Source organism: Pavona decussata, unplaced genomic scaffold, assembly GCF_977016875.1.
Source record: "Pavona decussata unplaced genomic scaffold, jaPavDecu1.1 SCAFFOLD_114, whole genome shotgun sequence".
Lineage (NCBI taxonomy): Eukaryota > Metazoa > Cnidaria > Anthozoa > Scleractinia > Agariciidae > Pavona > Pavona decussata.
This window is the reverse complement of record NW_028145528.1, coordinates 3,631,040-3,657,376: the sequence shown is the minus strand read 5'-3', so window position 1 is coordinate 3,657,376 and position 26,337 is coordinate 3,631,040. Positions and strand designations below refer to the sequence as shown.

At 38.0% G+C, this 26,337-nt stretch overlaps 1 protein-coding gene across 1 annotated transcript; it reads left to right on the top strand.

Annotated features, from left to right (window-relative positions):
* Positions 1 to 257: 257 nt before the first annotated feature.
* On the top strand, positions 258 to 19,565 carry LOC146470278 (glutamate dehydrogenase, mitochondrial-like). Its single transcript, XM_085122357.1, has 15 exons — positions 258 to 592; positions 3,540 to 3,674; positions 4,969 to 5,105; positions 8,667 to 8,817; positions 9,677 to 9,765; positions 10,051 to 10,087; positions 11,899 to 11,960; positions 12,988 to 13,125; positions 14,226 to 14,264; positions 15,021 to 15,122; positions 15,387 to 15,467; positions 16,801 to 16,924; positions 17,042 to 17,127; positions 17,942 to 18,004; positions 19,119 to 19,565. Exons 1-15 carry the CDS (start codon positions 343 to 345, stop codon positions 19,236 to 19,238), a joined length of 1,614 nt encoding a protein of 537 aa, XP_084978483.1. The 5' UTR covers positions 258 to 342; the 3' UTR covers positions 19,239 to 19,565.
* The last annotated feature ends 6,772 nt before the right edge of the window (positions 19,566 to 26,337 follow it).

The following is a 26,337-nucleotide window of genomic DNA, read 5'->3' as shown; positions in this document are numbered from 1 at the left end:
TAAAACCCTAGCGAATTAGGTACCTAGTTGACATTCGCTTTGGTCAAATCCCAATAAAGTACTATGCCTTTATTCATATCATAAATTGATTCTCAGTTTATCATTATCTCAGCGTTAAAATGTATCTTCAGAAGCATTTTTTCCTCAAAACTGCTGGATAAAAATTTTAATCTCTCTCTTGACATAATGCAGTGGCCGAGTCAAGAAGAACGCAGAACTGGCTCTAGTCTCTGATTGGCTGTGAGAATCACCTCACAATCGAGCAACGAAAGGCACGTTCCTGATCGGGTTTCCGGCGCATTCTCTTGTTCGTTGTAGCTTTTGATTTACTGAGAATTCGTCATGTTTAGTGTTCAAAGTGTTAGTTCTATAAGGTCTGCCTTACTTAGAAGCACCAAATGTCTTCCAGCTGTTCAAAATGCCGTTGCAAAGATGTCCACAAGCTCCGATCCGAAAGATCCTTCTTTCACAGAAATGTGTGAAGGCTTCTTTGAAAGTGCAAGAACCTACGTGGAGCATAGGTTGCTAACGAAACCGGATCCTCCAGGCTATCGTCCTGAGAAGTTCGAGGATAAAAAGCATAGAATAAAAGGTAAGCTCGCACAAGAATAAATTGCATAAATTTGTGATCCCCCGCGGCAAGCTACTGACTGTGATAAACAATTTGTTTCGTCTGTCGGCGTTTAGATCAGTTTACGCTATTGTTGCATTGGTTTTCTTGTACGAAAAGACATCTTACGCAGTTTTACTTTACAAAATTCTCTTGGAAAACCTCTATTTCTTTGTGAAACTGTGTTTCTGCAAACTGACGTACATGTATATGTTGGTGAATGATTTCTGAAGTATTTGAAATTTCCGCAACTCGATATAAACGCAGCCGGTGTTTGCTGATGACATGTCATCACAAGTCACGTTGCTGTCTGGCTTTGTGTAACGTTCCAACCAAAAAATCGCAACATTTTGGTGCTAAAAGTACACCTATAAACGTTTTTTTCTGTAGCAGTTCCAATTACAGTACAGATCTTTGTTTAGATTAGATCCTTGCCTGTTTATTTCAAGTATTTTATATGAAGACCATAGCGGAAAATTACAACATCGCTTACGCCCCTTCCCAACCCCCGCTATTTCCATATAAGGACTATCTGGTGTTAAATTGTCCTCGTGGCAGTGCCAGTTGCGTTAATTATTTTTCCTATACGATTTGCAATCGATGAGAATGACAATGATTTTTGTTATAAGCTCCAAGTGTCACAACTTTATAGAAACTTCAGATTGAAATGAAATTTTGACATGTTTTAAATTCTCTGTAACAAGTCATTTCTGATGATTGCTTTGTGATAAACTTAAACCAAAAACCCTTCTCGTGCTCACTTTATTTTAAGTGGCTAATGCACTTAGCTTCACAGCTAGTTTTCAGTTTCTCTACTAAAAAATATAAAAACAATAAAATGTATTAGTCTAATGTAAGAAATACAAATAATATTATAAAAGTACTTAGATTTGAATTTAAAATGGAGAAGATAAGATATGGGTGAGATAATTATACAATTTACAAATGTATATGCCATTAAGAGTACAACGAGTTACCCAAAGATTAAAAGTGTCTTTGCCTTATTTCATGTACAAATTCTTTGCCGCCAGCCAGTTTTTTAATATCTTCTGGAAGGGCATTCCAGCGTTTGGTGGCAAAGTAGTCCCATGATCTAGGGCCATATTTAGTCGTTCTAACATTTGGCACGACCAAAATATTGCTACCCCTTAATGCATGTTCAGAAGTTCTTTCGGAAATAAGGTCCAGTAGGTCCTTGACACATTTGGGATCTTCTATGAATCATTAAAGGCTTTCTCTACTGCTCCTCGATAACCACTCCAAATGGACCCGAATCAACCCATTGCTGAATTAAATTAACATTGTATAGGTACTGCGTATAGGTCTTTTGAATGGCGTTCATAAAATTCCTTTCACATTTACTGGAGTATAGCATATTGTTGAAAGGCTAAATAAAAATTATCAGTCAAAGTATTTCTTTACATAAAAGTTTTCAAATTGGTAACTACTGTGAACGTGACTTTGCCTAGCAGCTTTTAACATCTCATCTGACGTTTTCTATAAAAGAACATTAACTATCCTGCCTAGGTGAACTAACCTTTTGCCCCCTGTTTAAAATTGTAATGTCAAAACCCCTGCTTGTTAATTGAAAATTTTACAGGATACATGTAATTCAAGGTACTTCTAGTACAGATTATAGACTTGATATGTTAAACTTGTTGGATGCTATAACTTCACATCAACCCCAAACAGTAAGGTCATGGTACCTTCAACATTGCTTTCGTCCCAGCAGTATTGGCACTGCGTTGTAGCAGTATTGGTACTGCATTGTAGCAGTATTGTTAACATTTATGATGGGTTGGCAAGTTTTTATTTATACTTGTTAAACAGGCATTTCAACAGTCTCACCTTCGATCAACTGTAACCAGATCATTGCAAACATTATCCACATCTGCAATGGAAACTAAAGAGGAAACACAGACATTGACATTTCAATTAAACAATCGAATAAATGCCTGCTAATACTCTTAGTGGGTGCGTTCTTTAACTTTTAAAAAGACTTTAAACATAGAGCTGCCATGCCATGAACCACTGATTTGCCTGCTGTATCACTCTCCAGTTTGTTATTGTCACGTATATAATAATTATTATTTTGTATCTAAAAAAAGTAGTACAGTATTATGCTGAGCATTTTACAAATCATATATACTGTAAATCAAGTATGAATGACCATGCTTGCCACAGTTCACTGTGGCTTGGGGACTCAAGAGCATCTAACTGCTTTGCTGAAGGTTAATTTTGCAGGGTTTGACTTTGTCTGTTGGGGCTTCCTACTTTTCACATTAAATTTGCTGTCTGATTTTTGTGATAAACTGAATGCAGTCAACTTGCATGTATCATTATTACTTAAGCTCTCAGGAAAATCTTCAGAAGTGAAGGCAGATAACAATGCAAGTCATCCTTTTGTCTGTATACTAGAAGCTCTCACTTTCAAATACATGATTGTCTTATTGTTATCTTGCATGACAACGTCTGTACGTTAGAAGCTGTCACTTAAAGGGACAGTATCACGCTATTTTTAGTAACACATCGAAAATCGGAAAGATGCTATTCGATTGATAGCAGCCAAGATATAATGACAAAAGTCCATTAAAAGACTATCAGAATGCAAAGAAACTATCCCAGGATATTTTCGCCGGCAGATGACCAAGATAGAGAGGGGTTCAAATTTGAAAACCTGGCAGATGTTTTCAAATTTCGCTGTTGTAACGCACTAAAAATCGCTGGTTGTACTATATTTTGGTTCAACCTTTCGTCTTAGAATCACTTTTAATATTTCTTTAAATTAGCGATTGAGAAATTAATTAACACAGTGTTCAAAGTTTAAATTTAGTGAATTTTGGCCAAAAATCATGATATCTCCCATCGATCTCCCATGGTACTGCCCCTTTAATCTATAACATTCATGATCGTCTTGTTGTCTTGACAGGCACTTTAGATGTTATGAAGCCCTGTGCTGACGTTCTTTCAGTAATGTTTCCAGTCAGACGTGATAATGGTGAATTTGAACTCATCCAAGGTTATAGGGCACAGCATAGCCATCACAGAACACCATGCAAAGGAGGTGAGTTTCTCTTACTTTATGGTTATAAAAATATTATGCTGTAAAATATTCTAAGTAAACATAGTTAGGAGGGTTTATTCAAAAATTTGGAGATTTGCTCATTGAGAGGGCCTACACTTGTCTTTAAATGTAAGAATTTACAAATTAGTGCCCAGACAGGTATTAACTTAAAATATTTTGAGACACAAGTTGCTTTCATTGCGGATAACAATTATTTTATTTAATAGTAGACAGTATAATTTGCACATGTATGTACATACCTGCCAACCCCCGGAGTACAAAAATCTGGAGACGTCTAGAAACCTTCCGCACAACGATGGAGAGCCTCCGAGGGGCGTCACATCACAGGAGATTTGATGAAAAACTTGGAGACTTCCAGGAAAACCAGGAGAGTTGGCAGGTCTGTGTATATGTGGCACATAGCTTCTACTGTATGTTCGGACTTGCAATTTAGCCACCTCCAATTGAACCTGGGCTGAACTCAAATTTACATGTCACAAGAGACATCTACATTGATTTCTTTATACAAAAACTGACATGGGGTTTGTCAAGAAGTCTCTCATTGATCAAGAAATTAACTTTTTGGAATGTTTACATCTTTAACATCTTAGCAGCCAAATCCTACCATGAGAGCTGATTAGCACACTTGAATCAATTGTTTGAATTTTCCTGTAAACTGGGAGCTGTGTGCACAAGGTTAACACCTGTCTTTAGCCATTTGAGGTCTATAATAGTCTTAGTTTATTTAGTGTTTTTTTTTTTTTCTGAACATCTCAGCAAATCCCATTAATTCCATAAATTAAAAAATAATTACACGTAACTCTTAAAAATGTCAAAATAATAATAGACATTGATGTGGTAAACTTACTGTATCTTCTCGTTTGATTTAATGGCTTGTACTGTACAGTACAAGATCCCAGAGAGCATATTGATGTTCCGGGAATTTATAGCTCACTCACGTGATTTGTTCTCTTGTGCAGTGATCGTTCGTTACGCGTCGTAGCACACGCAAACTGTGAACCGTTACATAAGCGTTTGCTTATTTGTCATTTTTTAAACGGACGAAGGCCAAAGATTTTCGTCCAAAACGTCTTGTTAAGTTTTTATAAATGTTTGGTTTTTAACGTTTTAAAAGTCAGTGTCATACACATTTTAGATTACAATAACTTACATTGTACACAATATTAGCAGTGTTTTAACTGCTAGAGATTTTGATACTTACAAAATTAATATTTTAAGTTATCATCATTGTTATCATTATCATTAAGACTCGAGTGCTTCATTTTTTCATCAGGGATTAGGTACAGTGATGATGTTGATATTGATGAGGTACAGGCATTGGCCACGCTCATGACATTTAAATGTGCTGTCGTGGATGTTCCCTTTGGTGGAGCCAAGGGAGGAATCAAGATCAACCCTTCAAAATACTCAGTACGTAAAACTTAAGAATTGGTTCATACTTAGCATGCATATATCGAGTTACAGTATGGATGCATGGGGAAGTTTGGAGAGCACAAGAGAAGCGTAAGAGTTTCAGGGCTGTCAGCCTCACACGTCTTCAAATATGGAGAATATGATTTCCCCGGCCAGCAATAACAAAGCGCCTTACAGAGGTGTCTCATCAAGGTCAAATTCATGGCTTCAGTGGGGAGGGGGGGGGAATGGGGGATGAAGTACATGAAACCACGCTCAACATTAACGACTTTTCTTGCCAAAAAGTCGAGAGAGACTACTACAAATAGGAAAATTCGTCAATTATCTGTGAGATTACAAAACATAAATCTGGAGACCAAAAGATAGGGCTCAAAATCTGGAGATTACAGACATAAATCTGGAGATACGGTTCAAAGTCTGGAGACTCCCGGATTATCCGGGAGAGTTGACAGCCCTGGAGTACGCCTAGAGCAATTCGAGCTTCTTGAGCGCTCTCCAAACTTGCCAAGTGCATCCATAACTTGATATACGCACAGCTAAAAGCATGATCCAATTCTTTTATAACATAGTGAAAATAAAGTAAATGATTCCTGGAAAACTGGTTTTGTTCCTGATTAATTACAAAATTCTCTAAATGTGCTGTACAAAAACACAAAGGTGAAAGTGGTTTCTCATATCGGTTTAATCTTAACATTTCATTAAGCTTTGACAAACTCTTATAAATATACATTTTTTTGTAATGTTTAAAACATGAGCAGCAACTGGTGTTTTATCGGGATTTAAAACCATGAGGCGCAGCCAAGTGGTTTTAGACCCGATAAATCACGTGCTGCAAGTTTTTTGAATGGCTTCAAAAGCATTCCTGGAAAAGCATGTGTCAAGAGAGTTGATAACAATGATGCTTTTGTGAACGTTGGAAATTAGCATACCAGAAAAACATTAAACACCGCATACTAATAAGGAGGAGGTTTTATCGGGTTTTAAAACCACTGCACATGTTGTTATATCGACCATTTGATAGGCCAATGGGCTTATGAATTATTAATAAGTTTTTGAAGGTGTTGTCTCTCTGTAAAAAGTTTTTTATAACATACACCAAATTCATAAACTAAAAAAATAGCGCACCACGCAGTTGAAACTGGGATCTAGCACCAGGGCGAGGCATTTTAGGACAGCCTTAGAATCAACAATCGCTTCCGATCATATAAACCAAATTCTAATATAAATTGTTGTGTTCCATTGTGCAATCAAAAAGGAACGGTCGGTCCAGAAGGGCAAAAGGTAGGATTGTTTGGTTTCCCACCAAAAGGAAAGCTGAGAGATGTCTGGCTAGCTAAAATACGGAGAGACGAAGGCGAACGCTTTAAAGTTAAGATACAACTAAAGTCTGCTCTTTACACTTAGAATGAAGTGAAACCAAGAAAGGATTTGGTGGTTAACGGTCGTAAATGCCACGTCTATCCTAAAATGTGTCGACTCCGTATTGTCCTAAGCCACCCCAAGCTCAATACCGTGCGGCAGCCATGTTTATGAATTCGGTGTATAGCGTACGCATGCTTCCCCATCTGACTTGCGCACGTCATCGGATGGACGCACGGCCTTGCGTATGTTGAGAAATGTACCGTGATAACGCTAATAGGAATTAGATAACGAAGCATGCGCACTATGTTCTAATACAATGTATACAGGGTCCGAAATTAACTTTTTTAGGCAGGCGCCAAGTGGCGACTGAAATTTTTTTTTTCAGTCGCCATATGGAAAAATGTGGTCGCCAAAAAGCAGAAAAAAAAGTGTCAATAAAATTTTTCCTTCGCAGCGAAACGCAAACCAAACTTTTTGGTTGCCAGATGGAAAATTCTGGGCGCCAATTTTTCTTTTAAGAATCAGAACGAAGAGAACGCGTTTGGGGCTGCAATGGCGATTTACACACCTACCACTGAAAAACCATGACAAACGAATTGAATGCCGGCTATATACGCAGTTTCATAAGACTGCTAAATGTTTTAAGTCAACTTAATACAGGTCTTCTCTTGTCTCTACCTTTTGGAGAAGAAATATACCCGATTTAAAAAAAACTGCCGGTTGGTTCTTTGCTCTATGTTCAAAACCGTAAACGATCTCTCCTTTCGCGTTCTGTCAAGACGATCGACGGATTGCCATGTTGTTCACACCAGGCCACAACTGTGCAGCATTTCTCGTTTAAAAAACATGGCGGCGAAGCTTCGCACTGCTCGAGCTGTGAAGCGTTGTGATAGATTTATAATAACAGGAAAATCGGTTTTATACTTCAAAAGCGGTGGAAAGGTAAAAAGTAAGTGACCAATTGGCGGGCGGCTTTGAATTTTATTTTTATCGATTTGGCTGAAAATCAAAGTTATTGTTTGTATAATGATCGTGGCATGAAATAGTTAATCGCCCGCTGGCGACTAGTTGTGAAATTCTGGTTGCCAGTGCAAAATTTTTAGTCGCATTGGCGACCAGGAAGGCGCAATTTTGGACCCTGGTATATATACACCAAATAGAAACAGAGGGGAAGAAAATGGGGCCCTTGAATTACTCAAGGGGAGACAATTATTTTTATTGTTTTCAAATTTTGGCTATAGAAGGGGGTTAAATCGACACGTATGGTATTACAGTATACACTTGATTGCAAAAACGTTGACACCTAAAAAGCATAAACCGTGAACGATGAGACCCAATGGCTCTATGGGTATAAGACTAGTGTACTTTATTTATTTGCGTAACATTCTATTCTTGTGAGACGGTTGATAACCAAAATTAGTTGCACGTGGTGAATGATGGAAACTCTCCAAGCTTTCCTTAAAGTGTCAAGATGGCCAACAAGGTCTTATTTTTAAATCCGTTGGGTCTCATCGTTCATGGTTTATGCTTTTTAGGTGTCAACGTTTTTGCAATCGGGTGTATGCAGTGCCTTGTATTGCAAGATGGACTTTTGACATTGCTCTCATATTGCATTATTTTGTCTTTTGAAAAGTGAGTGATTTGAACATTTCACCAAAAAATGTTTTTGGACTTTTCTGCATGGATTGCTAAGGAATTTTAAGATCTTTTTGGCTTTTCATTACATGAACTTGGATATCTCTTAAATTGCAGTACTTATTTATTTATTTATTCATGTTTATTTATTTATTTGTTTGTTTATTTATTTTATATTTATTTCTTAATATTGTAAGAGATCTTAAACATTTGAGAAAAATGCACGCACTTTTGAATTTGCATTATCAGTAACATTGCAGCATCAGTAACATTCTGAAACTGATGATGGATACGGTTGTATCCGAAACATGTCTCTCAAATTCAGAAGTGTGAGTATTTTTTTGAAATGTTTGATATATTTATTGCAATGACCCACTGAAAACCACTCTCTGTGATGGCATGTGGGCTCCTTGTTGAAATATGATCTTATCATTCAACAATAAATTAATTATTTCTATTATTTTGTCATTACATGTATTATTAAAATCTGAAGTACAGCACATCTCCTCACTTCATTGCATATCCAGATCTAATGCTGTCATGTTTCTTTTTCCATTAAAGCAAAATGAGATAGAGAAGATTACACGCCGCTTCACAGTAGAGCTTGCCAAGAAGAATTTTATTGGTCCAGGCCTTGATGTGCCAGCACCTGACATGGGGACTGGGGAGAGAGAAATGAGCTGGATAGCTGACTCATTTGATATGACGTTAGGTACAAAATTGATAATGGTTTGTCAGTAACATACGTACTTGACAAAAGTGCAGTGGTATATAATACTAATAAACATTAGACGGCAAGCTTGAGGTTCTATCAGGTAATAGCTGGCAACTATCAAAGGTGGTAGAAACCGAGAGCGAGCTGTCTTATTGTTTTAGCAAAGTACACTGATCGATCTATGGAACCAAAAAATAGAATTTAGAATTTTCATTTCATAAAGTTTGAAATATTTGTGCGATGATGCATGCTAAATCGTGTGTGCTCTGTCAAAAGGTAACGAAATGTAGAATACAAAATATTGAAAAAAATTTTGGCAGTCTGCGTCGCTGAATTAGCGACAGCCTAATTATACTTTTAGCACTGGCATTTCCAAACAAACAGCACCGCTGTACAGTATATCAGCATATATAATCAGATGGTTATAGGCTAACAAACTGGGATGCTTTTTGGATTATGGTTCCCACTGTTTCCTGAGAACCTTTCTGTTACCCAAACTTCTCTTTTGTTTCTGTAACTGTATCGGAATGAGTGGATTTCAGTTGAGTGTCGAAAGTAATTTCATGTTTGCTTGGTTTTGCTTTACTTTGTTCTGTGATTGGCCAGCAAAACACATGCCACCTTCTCAAGTAATCAGTAGCAAAACCCAAACCATCCGTGCCCTGCTTGCACACGTTTTCCTGCTCTTGGTGTCGGCTAGCTACATGTATTTGCTTTGATTTCTGATTGGTTAATTGCGGTGCTAATGCCTTTGGTTAGTTTTACGGTGCTCAAATGAAAACTGTTCTAACCTGCAAAATGATTTCTATCTCAAATAATAAATAACTGCTGACTAGTGTATGTTATGATGTTTCAGGTTATGGTAATATGAATGCCTATGCTTGTGTCACTGGGAAACCAGTCCATCTTGGTGGAATTCATGGAAGAATATCAGCCACAGGGAGGGTAATTTGATTTGATTTGTTTTGAATTGTGGTCACCAAGTGATTTCATGCAAAAGATCGCAGAGAATTTTAGACAGACGACAAGCACTTCCTTGTTTTTCTTAGGGTTAGTAGAGTGGGCTTGCTTTACTATCCCTATAAATGTAAGAAAGGGACTGCTTGTCATCTACAATTTGAAGCAAGGAGATAGTTCTACAACACAAAAAAACTGTTCCTTTACTGGATAGGTATTAAATAAAGTACTAAAATAAATTTATGATTAATTTTTCTTTTCTCACTCTTATAGGGTGTCTTCCATGGAATAGACAATTTTATTAATTCAGGTAAAATTGCAAATTAATGTAAAAAGCTAACTAGGTTACTAGGTTATTTCAAGAATAATTTTTTTATCTCTTGTAAAATGGACGGTATTTCATATTATCCACATTCATAAAGTACACTCGACAACACAACAACAATTTATTTACAGATTTAGATTATATAAAGGGCTTGTCCCGCAAATAGCCACAAAGCTAGTCAAGGCAGGACAAGACCAAAAAAAAAATTACAGCAAATTACAAACATTCTGGAAAAACGGAAAACTTAACTTTACGTAATAACGCAGATTTAGATAAGGCTATACACTCGGACATCCTGTATTGCACTTTGCTGCTTGCCGTGCATAATTTTTTTGTTTATTTTTCAGTGGTGCAACTTAAACTACAGGCAGGCCAAAAAACCTTCATGCTTGCAAATTTATGTTGCTAAATCTGCTAAATACAAGTTGGCTTCTTAATAACAGTCGTTTACAACCATGCGTGTGATAAAGCTTAATTGCATCTAATCTTGCCAACTTTCTCAACAACTTTGTGTCAATTCCTACAATTGCATTTGACAAATCCAAATACCGGGAAGTTGGCTAAAAAAAACTTGACTGCAATTTTTTTTTTTAAGTTGCGAAATGTAATAGGCCATTTCCGAGTTGCTGTGAACCTCACTATGAAAGCGAGGCTAAGTGCAAAACTTTTCATATGAAAATTAGTTTTGTTTGCATCAATCTCGTACCCAGAGTCTTCAGGCTTTTTGGTCAGCTGGGCAATGCCGGGAAGACTCTGGGTACATCAAATTTTATTACCGCAGGAATTCTGTGGTAAAACAATGGAAACCGTTACGGAACAGCCAATCAAAAAAATTGAATTTTTTCGATGTCCCCAGAGTCTTCCCGGCGTTGCCCCGCTGACCAAAAGGCCTGAAGACTCTGGGTACAAGATTGTGTTTGCATATGAACAAAAAACTTTGCACTTGTCCTCACTTTCATAATGAGGTTCAAAGCAAATCGGAAATATTCTATTTACGTGAACTTAAACTTGAGACAATGTTGGCCAGTAATCTCCTTCATGGCAGCTCACATGTGCTGTAGGGTGGCCCAGTTAGTAGTGGTGCTACAAGTCCTCATGTTTCTGAAATTCATTGTACAATTGCTGTCTTTGTGCCCCTTTCCCCTCCTCCTTAGATATGTACATACAACATTGACACTCATAAGGTTGTCATGGATACCTAGGAGCTTGGTTCATGCATGGCTCAAACCAACCTGAACTTAGTATTGTTGATGAGTTTAAGACCCACTTCTGGTGTTTGAAAACTAGAAGGAACATTCTTTCTTCTGTGATATATTACTTCAAACACCAGACAATAGGATACAGAAAAAAAATTCCGTCACACATGCATTAAAGAATTTTTTTTTATAAATAATTTTTGGAGGTTTGTCATTCAAAAGCAGGGGTTTGACAATTTTTTTTGGAGTTCAACAGTACTGGTTTGTCAACTATCGTTTGTTATTTTAGTGATTGCCCGTTAATAGAGAGGGAAAAATTGGAAGGAGTGTTGCACCAAATCAGAAAATGGACTTTGATCTCATTACAAGTATCAAAATCATGCGCATTTTTTGTCTTTTCTGTCCTCCCTTAAACTGTATTTTCTAAAGGTATATTGCTCTTTGTGCATGGTTTATGTTACAGAAAGTTTCTGATTTTTCTGAGGTTTGATGGTTGCATCACAGACAGATGACGGAGATTATTCAAGCCTTTGCGGAAAAATAAGCACTGCCTTACTTTGGAATGTTAATATCTTTTTTTTTTTTTTTTTTTTTTTGCAGAAAAATATGCTAAGTTAGTTGGTTTAGAACCTGGACTTCAAGGAAAAACATTTATAGTTCAGGTACCTGAGCTGGGTTTTGCTTGTTAATATTTTTTGATTTTATTTCCTAAGCAAAGACTGCTATGATTTCAGCCGACTTTGAACTGCTGTAACTCCCCGTGGATTTGTCCAAAATTTGACGTTGAATGTGTCTCTAAGAAGATATTTGTTTCAAAACTATTTTCATCAAATAAAAGGAGCACTTTTAGGCTGTAACGGCCGCACTTTAAATTTTTAGAGTTCATTTAAACCCTTGTAATCCAAACATGCAAATTGCCGCAAAATTTTAAGCAACATTCAGGAAGATTTCTAAGAGAATATAGTTTTGCAATGGTCTAGTTTTCTATCAGATGAAAGTCCATCAGTTTCTAGTATCTCTTGCACACTTTCCCACAAGCTGTAAAGCTTTTAACACTAATCTGTTGAAATAAAGGCTATCGAGATTGTACTGGATGGCCGCCAAGAAACGAACGTTTGTTAATATTGTGACCTCGTTAAAGTTTTTAATTGCAAGTGAATTACTAGCGGATAGTTGATGTCGCAAAAGTTTGCAAGTTAAGGCTAAGTTTCCCGTTCCGAAGTTCAAATGGGGACTAGGGACGAGTTTTTAAATTTTTATTTAATCAGTCATCCGAGTCCATCACAAGAAAGATCACATCTAATTTAGTCAGTTTACCTGGTTTGAGGTTCTACCGTTAGCTTGCAACCATGTAGAATGCTCTTCAAAAATCGGAAAAATTAGAGACTGTATGGATTTCGGGGACGCCTTCTCAGAATTAGAGACATTGGGCAACCTTTGAGAGGCCACAGCCAAGTTATTATGCAATGAAAAATAACCAAACTTGGTAAACTTACTTCATGTGATCTTTTTAACGATGGTGTTCATTTCTTCATATGACGCAATTTAAACAATGAGTTAACTAAGGCACAGTCCCTTCACGAACATCGGAACGGGCAATGGACAGGCGTTTGCTTGTTGTCTTGTTAAACCTTCCTGGGTAGGTCTTCATGATTTGATTTCTAAGATGTTGTCGCACTTGTTTGATAGGGCTTTGGTAATGTGGGCCTCCATACGTGTCGCTACCTCCACCGTGCTGGAGCCAAGTGTATTGGTGTAATGGAAAGAGATGGAAGTCTTTACAATGAAAATGGAATAGATCCGAAAGAACTTGAAGATTACAAACTGGTATGGAAACAAGTTTTACTTTCTTTCAATCACATGAGGTAGTACACATGTTTGAACAATGTTCATTTATTAAACAGTCGGCCTTTCTCCACTTGAGTTTGGAGATTCTTGACATGCGTACTATTAGCCAAAGGGGCTGTTTACATAAAGGGAGGAAAATCCTAGCACTAGGAAGATCCTAGAGGGTGGATCATCCTAGCGCCATATGTTTTCTCTATTCAGTTTACATGCAAAAAGTTGTACTTGGCCCTAGCGCTAGGATTTTCCTAGAGATAGGAACTTCCTAGCTGAAAGAGAGGAAGATCCTAGTACTGGGAAGATCCTAGCACCATGTAAACTACTTTCGCTCGGAAGATCCTAGTACTAGGGACAAAAAGAACAAACATGGCGGCAGCCGGGCGTTCAGCTGCTCAAGGCCGACAGTTATTCTTCGTTTCCTTCTCCATTTGGTAACCTCCTCGGCTGAAATTTCTGCATGTAAAGCAAACGAAAAGTTTTTCCGCCTTCTCGGATCTTCCTAGTGCTGGGATCTTCCTTCCTCCATGTAAACAGCCCCAAATTCAGTGCTGCGGGTGCGGCCTAACATAATGCTGGTGTGTAAATTGTAATGGACAGGCCTCCTGTAATACGCATGCTTCTATGGAACACCGAGAAATTCGAGCTTAGCACAGTTTGCTTCGGTAAACAGTAAGGACAATATGTGTGCTGAGAGGAGGCAAAAGACGGTGTTACACTAAGCGATTTTTCTTGTTGATTGTCTCGCAATTTTATTGCGACGCAAGTTGCACGAACCGTTTTCTCTGTAAAATGCCATGAAATGAACATATCTCGCCATTTTCGTTGCGAGACATGTTCAGAACACGTTACACTAGGACACGTTACACTATGCAGTGCTTGGTACAACTTGTGTCACAATGGTGCAACGAAATTAAGAGGCAAGTTGCAAGAAAAATTGCCCGATGTAACAACGCGTTTGAGTTATATTTTTGTACATGTAAAAGTCACTGTTATGGTAATGAAACATGATCTCATCTCTGTTTCTGTCTTTCTTTTTTTTTTTTTTTTTTTTTTTTTTTTTTTTTTTTTTCACTTCTAACCAGGAAAACAATGGATCGGTCAAGGGTTTCCCTGGAGCCAAGGTGAGTGTATTTAGCAAATTAATTATTTAAACAGATTATGAAACCGAAGCCATGTGTTGTACTGCCCGTAATAAAAACAAGGTCAGACAAATAGGAGCAAGAAAGAAATGTGAACAGCTTTGTCGAGTGCATTTGAATGCCAAAAGCGTTAAATGGCACCGTAGCTAGTAACTTTGGTTGGCCTCTCGTCCTGTCTAGTCTATGCCTGGTAGAAAGTACCACAAGCATTCTAAAAGTCATATCCAGTTCTCTAAACTTTCTACAGTTTAATTTGTTTTGTATTTCTACATCTCTTGTGCTACGTTTTCTCTTGTAATATTACTAATGGCTATACCGTACATGTCCAAATTGTTGCGCGCGACATTTCCGACGTAGATTGATGGAGTAGTGCCTTGGTGTCGGTAGACTTTATTTAGATTTGAAGTTACAGAGTAGCACAGATATGCTAATATCTCCAAAAGTTAACTTTCCAAAATACACTTATATATAAATAACCATAAGATCCTCAATTGACTTGTTCAAAACAAACAAAACAAGGTCAACAAAAGTTACAGCAGGTGTTAATAAAAGACAAGGTACTAAATAAAGTAAAATTTTGAAAATCTTAAATAACAGAAGTTGAAATGTTGAAACTTGGGTTGTATGTAATGTTGCAACGTGGGTCGTGCCCTCAAAGATCTCTGTACAAGTCTTACGTTTTGAAATGTTATACTAATGACATTAACCCCATTTGTTTCTTTTTTTTTTCTGTCTCAGATGACTGAGGAAAATCTTTTAGAGGCCGAGTGCGACATATTGGTCCCAGCTGCCAATGAGAAGCAAATTACTGTCAAGAATGCTCACAAAATCAAAGCAAAGGTAAGCTTACTCGACCCTTCGTAGCGCTTTGACACAAGTGACTGAGTTGTGAATGTAGTGAGTGGTTGTAAATAACAATCTCCGAGGGTATCACTATGGATAAATATGTTTGCTGAATCTCCCTGAACATGTCATGAAACTGATTGAAGAAAAATTGTCCAAAGAGAAGTGAAGTTGAGTAAGGGGAATATCAAATAGTTTTCATCTTGGCTTTATAGATTGTAAAGTAAAAAAAAAATGTTGCGAATATTTTCCTCTTTGTAGGTGATTGCTGAAGGTGCAAACGGACCAACGACACCAGAAGCAGAGAAAATTCTGATTGAAAATAACAAGCTTGTCATTCCGGTAAGTTTAGAAACATCCAACGTCTAAACTTAACTCATAATCATTGTTTGTTCTTCTGCCAATGTGAAAGTGTCGCAATTTTTTTTAAACAGCATTATCAAGAGCAAATAGCGTTTGTTTGTGGCTTGATGAAAAGTTTTTTGTTTTTCATATCAGACAAAAAGTCTTAGTTTCGACTCCTGATTGGAGTACTCGGATTTCCTTTTTCCGAGCATGCCTGTGGCACTCACTGAATAATACATCATTCTCACACCAGACTTTGTTACAAATTTTTGATGGGGGATGAGGGGAGGGGATGTTGTTTATCCTTAGTGTAAGAAGTGTGTTTAATGGAGTGGTAGTTTTTTCCTCAGCATACACTAAAACTGTAATGACTGAACCAGTACAGGAGATAACGTGTCTTCTCAACTACAAGGCCTTACTGTTTTATGTATCTTTTCAGTCGGTGAAACAGGCATACTTAGTTTAATGGCCTTAGCCTCCACGAGAGTATAGAGCATCTGAACAAGTTAATGGAAGATTATAGGTTCGTCTCCTGTTGGGAGAACTCGGATTTTTTTTCTGAGTGTACATGAGCCACTGAGTGAAAAAAGCATCTCTCATTTATTCCCTGGGCTTAAAATCATAACATCACATCTCTTTCACGAGGTGTTGCTGTTTGGAAGTCTTTCTACTAAGGCCCGGTTCAGACGCCGAACTTTTCATAAGCCGAACCTAAAACCTCGAATTAAGTACATGAAAAGTTCGGCGTCTGAATCAGTTGAGAACGGCTATTTCAATTTGGAACGGCTCAGCGGTTCTTCCCGCCTGGCACAGCCGGGAATTTCGCCTTTGGGACGGCTTTGATTCAGACGTCGAACTTTTCATGAGCCGAACCTAATACATAAATTATTATAACGTATTTCAAATAAAAAATAATAATTAAAAAAAACCCGCTGACATTTCGATTGGTTTTGCTTCAAATAAATTAAGTTCGACTAATTAAGTTCGGCGTCTGAATCAAAAGGCGGGATTTTCGTGATTTGGGCCGCCCTTGATTTGAATTAAGTTCGGCTCATGAAAAGTTTGGCGTCTGAACTGGGCCTAAGTTTCTTCATATAAACTACGGTTACATTTTTGATATAGAACGTTTGGAGTTGTTGGGTATCACCAGCTGACAAGCAATATTTATGAGAGTGCGCCGTCACCCTAGTCAACAAAAACTACACCGTTTCATTTTTTTCCCCCTAAGAGGTTCAGTATAGCCCCCCATTTGCAGCCTTGTTGATACATTTCGCAGCATCGTCGCAAAATCCTGTTTATTTTATGTAAATGTACAAACCTTGCCTTGCAGGACTTGTACTTGAATGCTGGCGGTGTAACTGTGTCCTACTTTGAATGGCTAAAGAACATCAATCACGTTAGCTTTGGAAGGTTAACTTGGAAATACGAGAAGGAGGCAAACTTTAATCTTTTAGGTATGTACACTACGCCCTACCTGCATACCTTTTTTTTTTTTTGTTATTTTATTTATTTATTTATTTATTTATTTATTTATTTATTTATTTATTTATTTATTTATTTATTTACGACAGCAAGCGTCCAGGAAAGCCTGGAGAGTCATTTTAACAAGAGTCCCATTCCAATCAAGCCTTCGGCAGAGTTTCTCAACAAGATTGCGGTGAGTGAAGGAATTACAAATGTAGGACATCACTTTTGAACGTAATAAAAATTGCTCAAGAATAGTGCGCTTGTGTTCGACATAGCTATAAAATTCTACTGTTTAGTGGAATCCTCTCTTCAATGGCCAGCGTTTTTCGTTTTGATATGTTTTAACTTCTTCCCGGTACAACTTCAACATTGTTACGTGTAATTTCATTCGTAACTTTTGAGTTTACCTTTTTACTCGGAGAACCTAAAAAAAACGTTTGAAAGTGTGAAAGTTATTGCCCAAGAAAGTGAGTTTCTCCTCGAGATAGCAGTGCAGTTGGCCATTTCCGAGTTGCTTTGAACCCCATTATGAAAGAGAGGCCAAGTACAAAGCTTTCATACCAAAATTCTGAGTTTTGTTTACATATGACACATATGACTGAAAACTAATTTTCATATTAAAACCTATGCAATTAGCCTCGCTTTCATAATGAGGTTCACAGCGACTCAGAAATGACCATTCTTCTGTGTTGTTGAACTTCTCTGCAGCGACCACTCTGCGTGCTAGAGTTTGCCAAAGAGATGACTTCCGTGTAAAGCTTTTAATAGGAGCCTGTGAGTGACAGGATAATGTTGTCTTGCGACGAAAACATCATTGTTGTAGGGTAGTGGCTGTTAGCAGAAATGTTACCACAAGATTGTTCTTTTGAATTGACAAGCGCCCATTTTAAAAGTGTTCGTCTGGATTGTGCTCGGATTGTGAGCGCACTGACGTACGGAATTAGTTATGCAACTTTTGCATCACCCTGTTCGTAAGTGCATGTTCTTCTCTTCCTCGTTTCCAGGGCGCGTCTGAACGAGACATAGTGCATTCTGGGTTGGAGTTCACAATGGAGAGATCAGCTAAGGTAAGTGACACAGCACATACCAAATTAACAGTAATCATCCGCCTCGAAAGTATCAGTTATGTCATTTGTTTTCCTTTGTCTTATATACGAAGTCATGATGCGCTGTCAACATGATTTGCAAAGTTAGGTAAGCCTGGGGAAGAGAGTTAGTGCGGCGAGGAGAGCTCTCGCCTTCCATCTATTTGTTCTGGGGTGGAACCTCGGGTTCCCCTTATAAATGGGCTAACGTCCTGTCCTGTTCCCAGTACCTGGCAACATCGCATTGATTTCCCAGTCGTTCTTTCATTTGCTTGGAATCCTTTCAGAGATATGACTCCAATTCGACCACGTTTGCACTGAGGGTGGACACAGTCAGGGTTCATTACATTCTCAGTGGTTGTTTTTCGCCCCCATTGTAGACGGGACTGCCATTTCTACGTGGAATTTCAAGTCATTTGCAGATGACAGTTGCTCGAACTGAGCTAAACGGGGGGTGGGGGGGGGGGGGGAGGGTCTCCTTTCCTCAAGATTGCTTCCCTGGTTTCCCGATTTTCCTGTTCTGAACGCAAACTTCCGTCTGGAACCAGTTGGTCATCACGTTTGTCAAACGTAAGACTCTTATTAACACTGAAATGAGTGTAATAAAGTAACTAAATCCCACTTTTAACCCTTTCACTCCCATGGGGGAAAACGGCAACTGTGAACCCGTATACCAAATGTGATATACCAATTGAAAGGTTTCGTCTGAGACATTGCCTTTATCACTCTTGCAAAGACAAAGGAAATAACAGATTAGATTGAAAAGTGCCCAATCCAAAAAAAATGAAAAACCTTAAAAATTTGTCGTTTCTCGTGTATATTTGGTATACCCTCTAAACTATAGCTTAATTTGCAGATCTCAGCACATAGTTTTTTTGTCAAATGTTGCCTTGGTATGGAAAGTGTAATAAAAAAAAGGTTAAAGAAATGGAGGGGTGGTTAATCATGTCTGGTATAGAAGGGGTTGGTGGGGGGGTGCAGTGTACAAATCTCGCCAAGATCTGATCCAATATTGACTTCTTGTGCCATGTGGCACTCTTAGGAGTTAGAGGGTAAACGAAGAAACAGCTTATACTTTGCCTTCGTTTCTTTTTAGCAAATCATGCGCTGTGCGGGAGAATACAACCTTGGATTGGACATCAGAACTGCGGCTTATATTGTGTCCATGGAGAAAGTCTACAACACCTACACTGTGGCTGGTTTCACATTCACATAATCTACCAAGATATGCATCAATCAATAATGAATCACCAGATAATTGTTTTTTACCGCATTAAAATTGATAACGGGTTTGTATGATGATATTTATTGCCAACTGTTCTGGTTGTTCACACCCAAGGTAAGAAGCCTGTGGTGCTGAATGCGTAGGGTCGGAATCCTGTGCAGGAATGGAGACGCTGGATTAAGAAGAAGGAATGGCCTGCTGTGTGAGGCAATCTAGACATATTTATAATAAAATGAAAAAAGAAAATGAACTATTCGTAAAAGTACAAATCTGTGAACGCTGTGCTCTCAATAAAATTACAGATCTGTTTTATGTAAATCGCGTCTGGATTTGGTAAATTCTTGGATATTCTGATTGCTGCAAAGGCAGTCCATCCCATCCAAACGTTAGCACTTTAGTTATTGGGAAGTTTGCAATCGTAAGTATACCAGCGCAACAATAGGTGATTGCACATATCTGAAGAGATGAATAAAGGTCATTTGTTATTGGTTATTGTTCATGTTTAGCTGGAAAGCGGTAAATAATCGATGGCAAAATATTGTGCACTATTTTCGTTACGAGGCTTGGTTTTTGTGGCGCTCTCTTTTTGCTCCCTGAGGCGAGGGACACGGGCGCGTGTTGTTGATAACCGATTGATTTTTTGTTGGATGTCGACGGTTGCCACTCGTAATCGTTACCTACTTGTTAGTTCTAAATTAATCGTTTTTCTCACGATTGTGTCACATAAATGCGTTTCGCGACGTTTCATGACATTACGTTCTTGTTGCCCTTTTAGACCTACATTTTGGGAAAGCTCCTTTAAATAAGTTGAAATGAAACCCTGTCTCTTTAGTGTAAATGGCGCCCTTCGCGCACGTTTTCCACTTGGAATGAAATTGAAGAGCAATCGATGAGTAATGATGACTGAATGTTTGGAGGGGACTTGCGTTTGGGAATTTAACTTGTTCATTGTTTCCCTTCCTTCGTAACCACGGTACTTTTGAAACAACGAAAGCGTGATGTGACAATTACGTATGATTTCCCAACTGCTGCCAAGTTTAATTTCTTTCCTCCGCCTGGAGCTTCGGGGAATTTGCATGAGTGTTGCACCCAACTGTGGTCGTATAAATTCCTGGTAAATTGCAAAGGTTGGTGGGTTTTGCGCGTATATATAAGGTGGCTGGCACCAGTTTCGAGCAGTTTCTAGCGATGGATCAAAAGCACTACTCTTTATCAGTACATACAATAACAATAATAATCGTTTGTCTCACGATGTGGTCATTTGACATGTAGATCGTGACGTTTCAACTGTTTACTGCCAGCCATCTTCAGGCGATGAGATCGACTGATAACACGGTGCCATTTATATGACGAATGTCGGCTGTGATTCCCCAGAGTCACTTGGTCCTCGTGCCCAGCCTCTAGCGGCTAAGAGGACCATTCGGCTCTGGGGATAAGAATGCGTCGCACCGCACCATAGATAACCCTAACACTAAATCTAAACCCACCACAGCCGCAGAACACTTCCTCACTGCTCCTAACCACACCGCGAACAACAAGCAACTAATCGCCATAGAAAAAGTCTACTCTAACCGAGACTCAATCCGTAAGGGGAGGGAAGCCTTTCTAATGTCAAAAGGCAGAACACTTCTTCCACATGGTCTCAATATTCGCGTAGAAATTTACTAGCTTTTTTCCTTATATTATTATTATTATTATTATTATTATTATTATTATTATTATTATTATTATTATTATTATTATTATTATTATTATTATTATCATCAAGTAGGAAATAGGGCAGAAGAGGAGAGAAGAAGAATATCGCGTTGTATTTTTATAAGCTTTGTATTTTTAGGCTGGATAATGCAATGTAAACTGAGAATGTCTTGAGTTGTTATCCATTTCACGATATAAATAGTGTGCAAAAATTGATTTCCAATTATGTTATTGAATTTTATTGCATGCAACCATACTTGTACAGTACGCTTAGAGTCATGTTGATAGTAAAATGTATTCTATTATTCGTCATTCAATAAAATTACCATTATTATTTAAAAAAAACATCATTATTATTATTATTATTATTATTATTATTATTATTATTATTATTATTATTATTATTATTATTATTATTATTATTATTATTATTATTATTATTATTATTATTATCAGGTGTGCCCTGCTATCACAGGGCACACCTGCACGCCAGCTGAACGTGATTTGTTAGCATTACCTGTAAGAATGGGTGGTCTTGGGATCACAAACCCACGTCAAACTGCAGCCTCGGAATATGAAGCTTCAACCTCGATAACTGAACCGCTAGTCGAACAGATAGTGGCCCAGACGCATGAGCTCCCGGATGACCATACAATTAGAACATTGCAGCAACGTAGCCGTAGAGATAAGCATGCGCGCCTTAGAGAAAACCTAGAGGAAGTAAAGAATGCTCTTCCTGAACAAACCAAAAGAGCTACCGACCTTGCTGCGGAGAAAGGGGCATCTAGCTGGCTAACAGTCATTCCTGTTAAAGATATGGGTTTTACCTCAAACAAGAGAGAATTCAAAGACGCCATTCATTTGAGATATGATTGGCAAATAAGCGACATCCCGTTTACCTGTGTTTGTGGAGATGTTTTTGATGTAGACCACGCCATGGTATGCAGACGTGGAGGCTTCATTATTCAAAGACATAATGAACTGCGTGATCTAGAAGCCGAAATGCTTAAGTTGGTGTGCAATGATGTCCAAACTGAACCGATACTTCAGGAGATCAACGGAGAAGTGCTGACACCCGGTACAAACAGAGCAGCGGATGCCCGACTCGACATTCACGCTCGTGGCTTCTGGGATCGGCAAGGCTCTGCCTCTTTTGATGTAAGGGTTTGTTACCCGAACGCAGAGTCTTATCGAGGCCTCACCCCAAAACAAATCTACCGCCAGCATGAGAGTGAGAAGAAGAGAATGTACGCCAGCAGGGTGCTAGAAGTGGAACAAGGATCCTTCACTCCACTGGTATTTACTACCACCGGAGGAATGGCAGGTGAATGCATGAGATATCATAGTAGACTGGCCGAACTTTTATCTACCAAGAAGGGAGAGAATTACGGTATTACAATGTCATGGATTTGCGCCAGTCTCATTTGCACTCCTTAGATCTGCGCTGCTATGCTTGAGAGGCGCACGTTGTACGCGAAGAGCACCGCTGAAGATTGCAGATACCGACTTTGAAATCGATAAAAACCTGGCTAGATTTTAGATTTTAGGATGAGAACGAATTTCTCAGTTTTTTTTTCTTATCTTTTCTTTTCTTAATTTTCGCAATTTTAGCTGATTTAGATTTTAACTTCCAAATATATATTTTAGTGATGATGCATGAATTGTAAATAGGTTTTTAATAGTTTTAATAGTTTTAACTTGTAAATATCGATTTTGCTCCGAATATTTCAATAAAGTTTAATAACTAATAATTAATTATTATTATTATTATTATTATTATTATTATTATTATTATTATTATTATTATATACTTTTAACTTGTAAATAGCAATTTGTGTGGAATATTTTAATAAAGAATTATTATATTATTATTATTATTATTATTATTATTATTATTATTATTATTATTATTATTATTATTATTATTCCATTTGCTTCGTCTTTTATAGTGTCAACCACTTTAGTTTTATGTAGTTCCGCTATTGCGCAAATATTTGTAATATAAGCGGATGTTCTCATTGTACCTGAAGAAGGCTGGTTTGGCGAGCCGAAATATAGTACACTTTAAAACGTAATTCTACGTTGTATCGGTCTCTGCTTCTCTTATCAGCTAAAGCGGTAGTTCATCTCATTGAATTGTTAGAACTTTAGTTTTTGGGAGTTTTGCAATTGTAATAAGTATACCAGTCAAACCAAGAATTGGGTGATCGTAGATCTTAAATAAATGAGTGAATGAATAAATAAATAAATAATAATAATAATAATAATAATAATAATACAGTTTCACACATAAGTAATTTGCTTTTTCGCGTATCACGAAAAATGCTAAACACCTTCACGTTCACAGAAAAAAGCAAGCAATCACGTTTCATTTAAAAATGCTACGGCTAAATCATGTTTCACAAAAAAATACAAATACTATTCACGTTACGCAAAACATAGAAATACGATCATTACAAAAATGTTTGTAAACATTTTACCTGACATTACTGAAACGTGCTACAGTAGATATAGTTGCACATGGCCATCTTTTGGTAATTTCGGATTCTGTTCTCGTCGATGTCTAGATCCTTTGTGGCTTGGGTAATTGAAAAAACTTTGTAGTAGAGCGTAGGATGACTATCCGCTACTGTAGTTCGGCTAGTTTAGTTACTTCCACTCATTTTGACTTCTACCTCAATCTCGAGATACATGTATTGCATTTCATCCAGAACCACTACAGATAAAAACAGATGTACGCCATACTTCTTGTTGATGGAGATATTGCGTCCTAAGCAAGTGGTTCTCAAAAATCACTCAGATCACTGTCAGGGTCAGTATAGCCTGCGAACAGTAGACATATTTCTGGTCGGAGGTACGACCGGAAATACGTCTGCTGTTCGCAGGCTAGGGTCAGTACCACTTTCATTACCATACTTGTCATCTTCTGTTGCTTCTTCCCTTTCCTCACTTGCCCAAGTTACACGCAAATTACACAGCATATTCTGTTAACACCGAGGGTAGAAGCCTACGCCATAGTGTATTTTTATTTTAGACTAAAACAGTATTCAAAAATACAACAAAAATTACAAAAAATGCCACTTAGATACCTCTTAGAAAACACAACCCATAGCTGGAGCCCACATCGGATCTATATTACAGCAATCTGACTGTCTGGCAAGGACCAATCAGAATGCACCATTTTCGATCCTACCATCCTACATTAGTGGCTATAAAAACCCAAAACTGCCATACTGTCTGCGGAACGGAATTGAGTATAACACTCTACCTTTCCCCATAACAAATCTTCAAATAGCAACTGACGAGAATCGTAAGATTCGAAACCGCGGTCTTGCTTGCAAAGTTACATTGCTTACACAAATTGTTAGCCAAAGCGTCGTAAAACCTACAGTTTGGAAACGTTACATTGACGATATTTTTTCTCTGTGGGACACTGATAAACACGATATAGAACGGTTTATATTAAAACACATTTCAAGCCGACTGAAACCTTTCAATACACCCATTGTTCCTCTAGCCACCCACCAGGAGTCAAAAAAGGATTTGTCAAGGGCGAAGCCCTGAGACTCCTACGAACAAACTCCTCTAAAACAACATTTGAGGATAATATTAAAAAATTTAAATCGCGACTCCTTGCTAGAGGCTACAGAAATGATGTGATTGAAAAAATTTTATCAGATGTCAAATTTACAGAGAGGTCATCGGCATTGAAGCAAAAAGACAACCCCCAAACAAATATTGCCTTTCGTAACACAATATCAACCATCAGTGCCCAAACTCAAACATGTTTTAATAGGAAAATGGCACTTAATACAAAACCAGCTTTTTCTACGAGAAATCTTTAAAGCGCCACCACTAATTTCCCTTTAAAAAAGGAAAATCTCTAAATGACATGCTTGTCAGAGCAAAAATATAAAGAGGTTACACTTGAAAAATGTTTCCATTGTTAGAAGTCGAGCAGGCCTGTCACCCCTTGCTATCTCCTATTGAGCAGACATCAGTAAAGGCTGGATAGAGTATGGATACTGACAGATTAGCTCACCTTTTCTGCAGAACCTTCCATTTTGATGCATCGAAATGGCGTGTTCGACACATCGTGACAGACTGGAATCTAGGCCCTCCTGGTTCACTGTCGCTGTGGTTAGTTCTCAGTCCTCCATCTGCGAGCGCGTCGAATAGGCACGGTTTACATGTAGTAGTTTGGTGTAGTTTACGAGCTTTAAGGACGCTAAAATCTCCCAAAAAGTGAAAATTTATTCCCGCAAAAGTCGTTGGTCCACAAATCACGCGTAAGTTAATGCATATTTCACGGATCACGAAAAAATGGAAAACCAGTTTCCCGAGGACGGAAAAATATGGATTCACGAATCACGGAAAAAATAAATACTCATTCACGTTTCACGCAAAGCAAAAATGCCCATTCACGCGTCACGGAAAAAGTATAGGGGACCCTCCAACAAGAGTTTGCCTGCGAGAGCGGACATCTTTTCCGGGGAGTTTGTTGCCGGAGGCTAAACAGGAGTCGAAGATCACTACGTAGTTCGGATGCTTTACCACTGAACTATAGGAGACTCATAAGAGCTACACGTGGGGCATTAAGAAAATACATGATAATACTATTCAGTAAAAACCAGTGATAAACTGTGTTTTCAAGGACCACCGTGACCACTTCCCTGATCGTGAAATCAGCCTTGCTCTTTTTTTAGATTATGAGAATACTAAACTGAAAGGGTTTCAATATTCAGTACAGAAAGTTTACATTTGAGTGTAACCCACGTGTATTTTGTTGTTGTTATGGCCACAACTGAGCGGCAAAATATTTTTGCGTCAGTCATTATTGCACGTCCCTTATCCAAACAACTCTGAGGTCTCTTTTTCTTTTAAAAATGGAAAAAAGAACAAAAAATTCCAGCCTAGTCCCAATGCATCTCCTCCTCGTCTAGGCCTGGATACTGCTTTCGGGTTGTGACGTCACCGAACGCAAAATCCTTGGATTCGCCGTTCCATGTTGATTTCGATGCACCTCTTTTTCTTACCCAGTCAGCAGAGTTCCCTGATTCAAAACGTAATTCAAATAACTGGACGTTTGACCGCAATTTATTAACATTTTGCATTGTTTCTTTGTTTTCTTTCCTATTAATTGTGTATTATACTTTGATCTTGACTAGTAATAATACCAGATGTGTAAATATGAATATAAGAATATAGCTAGCTAAGCTGCAGTTGACCTCAGTCTAAAGGGATCTATAACTTCAAGCATTTTTTTGCTTTTCTATAGACTCCCTCATCACTATTTTATTTAGTATTGTGTAATTATCATGAACAACAATGTATTAGTGATGGAAGCAATAAATTGAATTGAAATTGAAATTGATCAGAATCGCGTGACCTT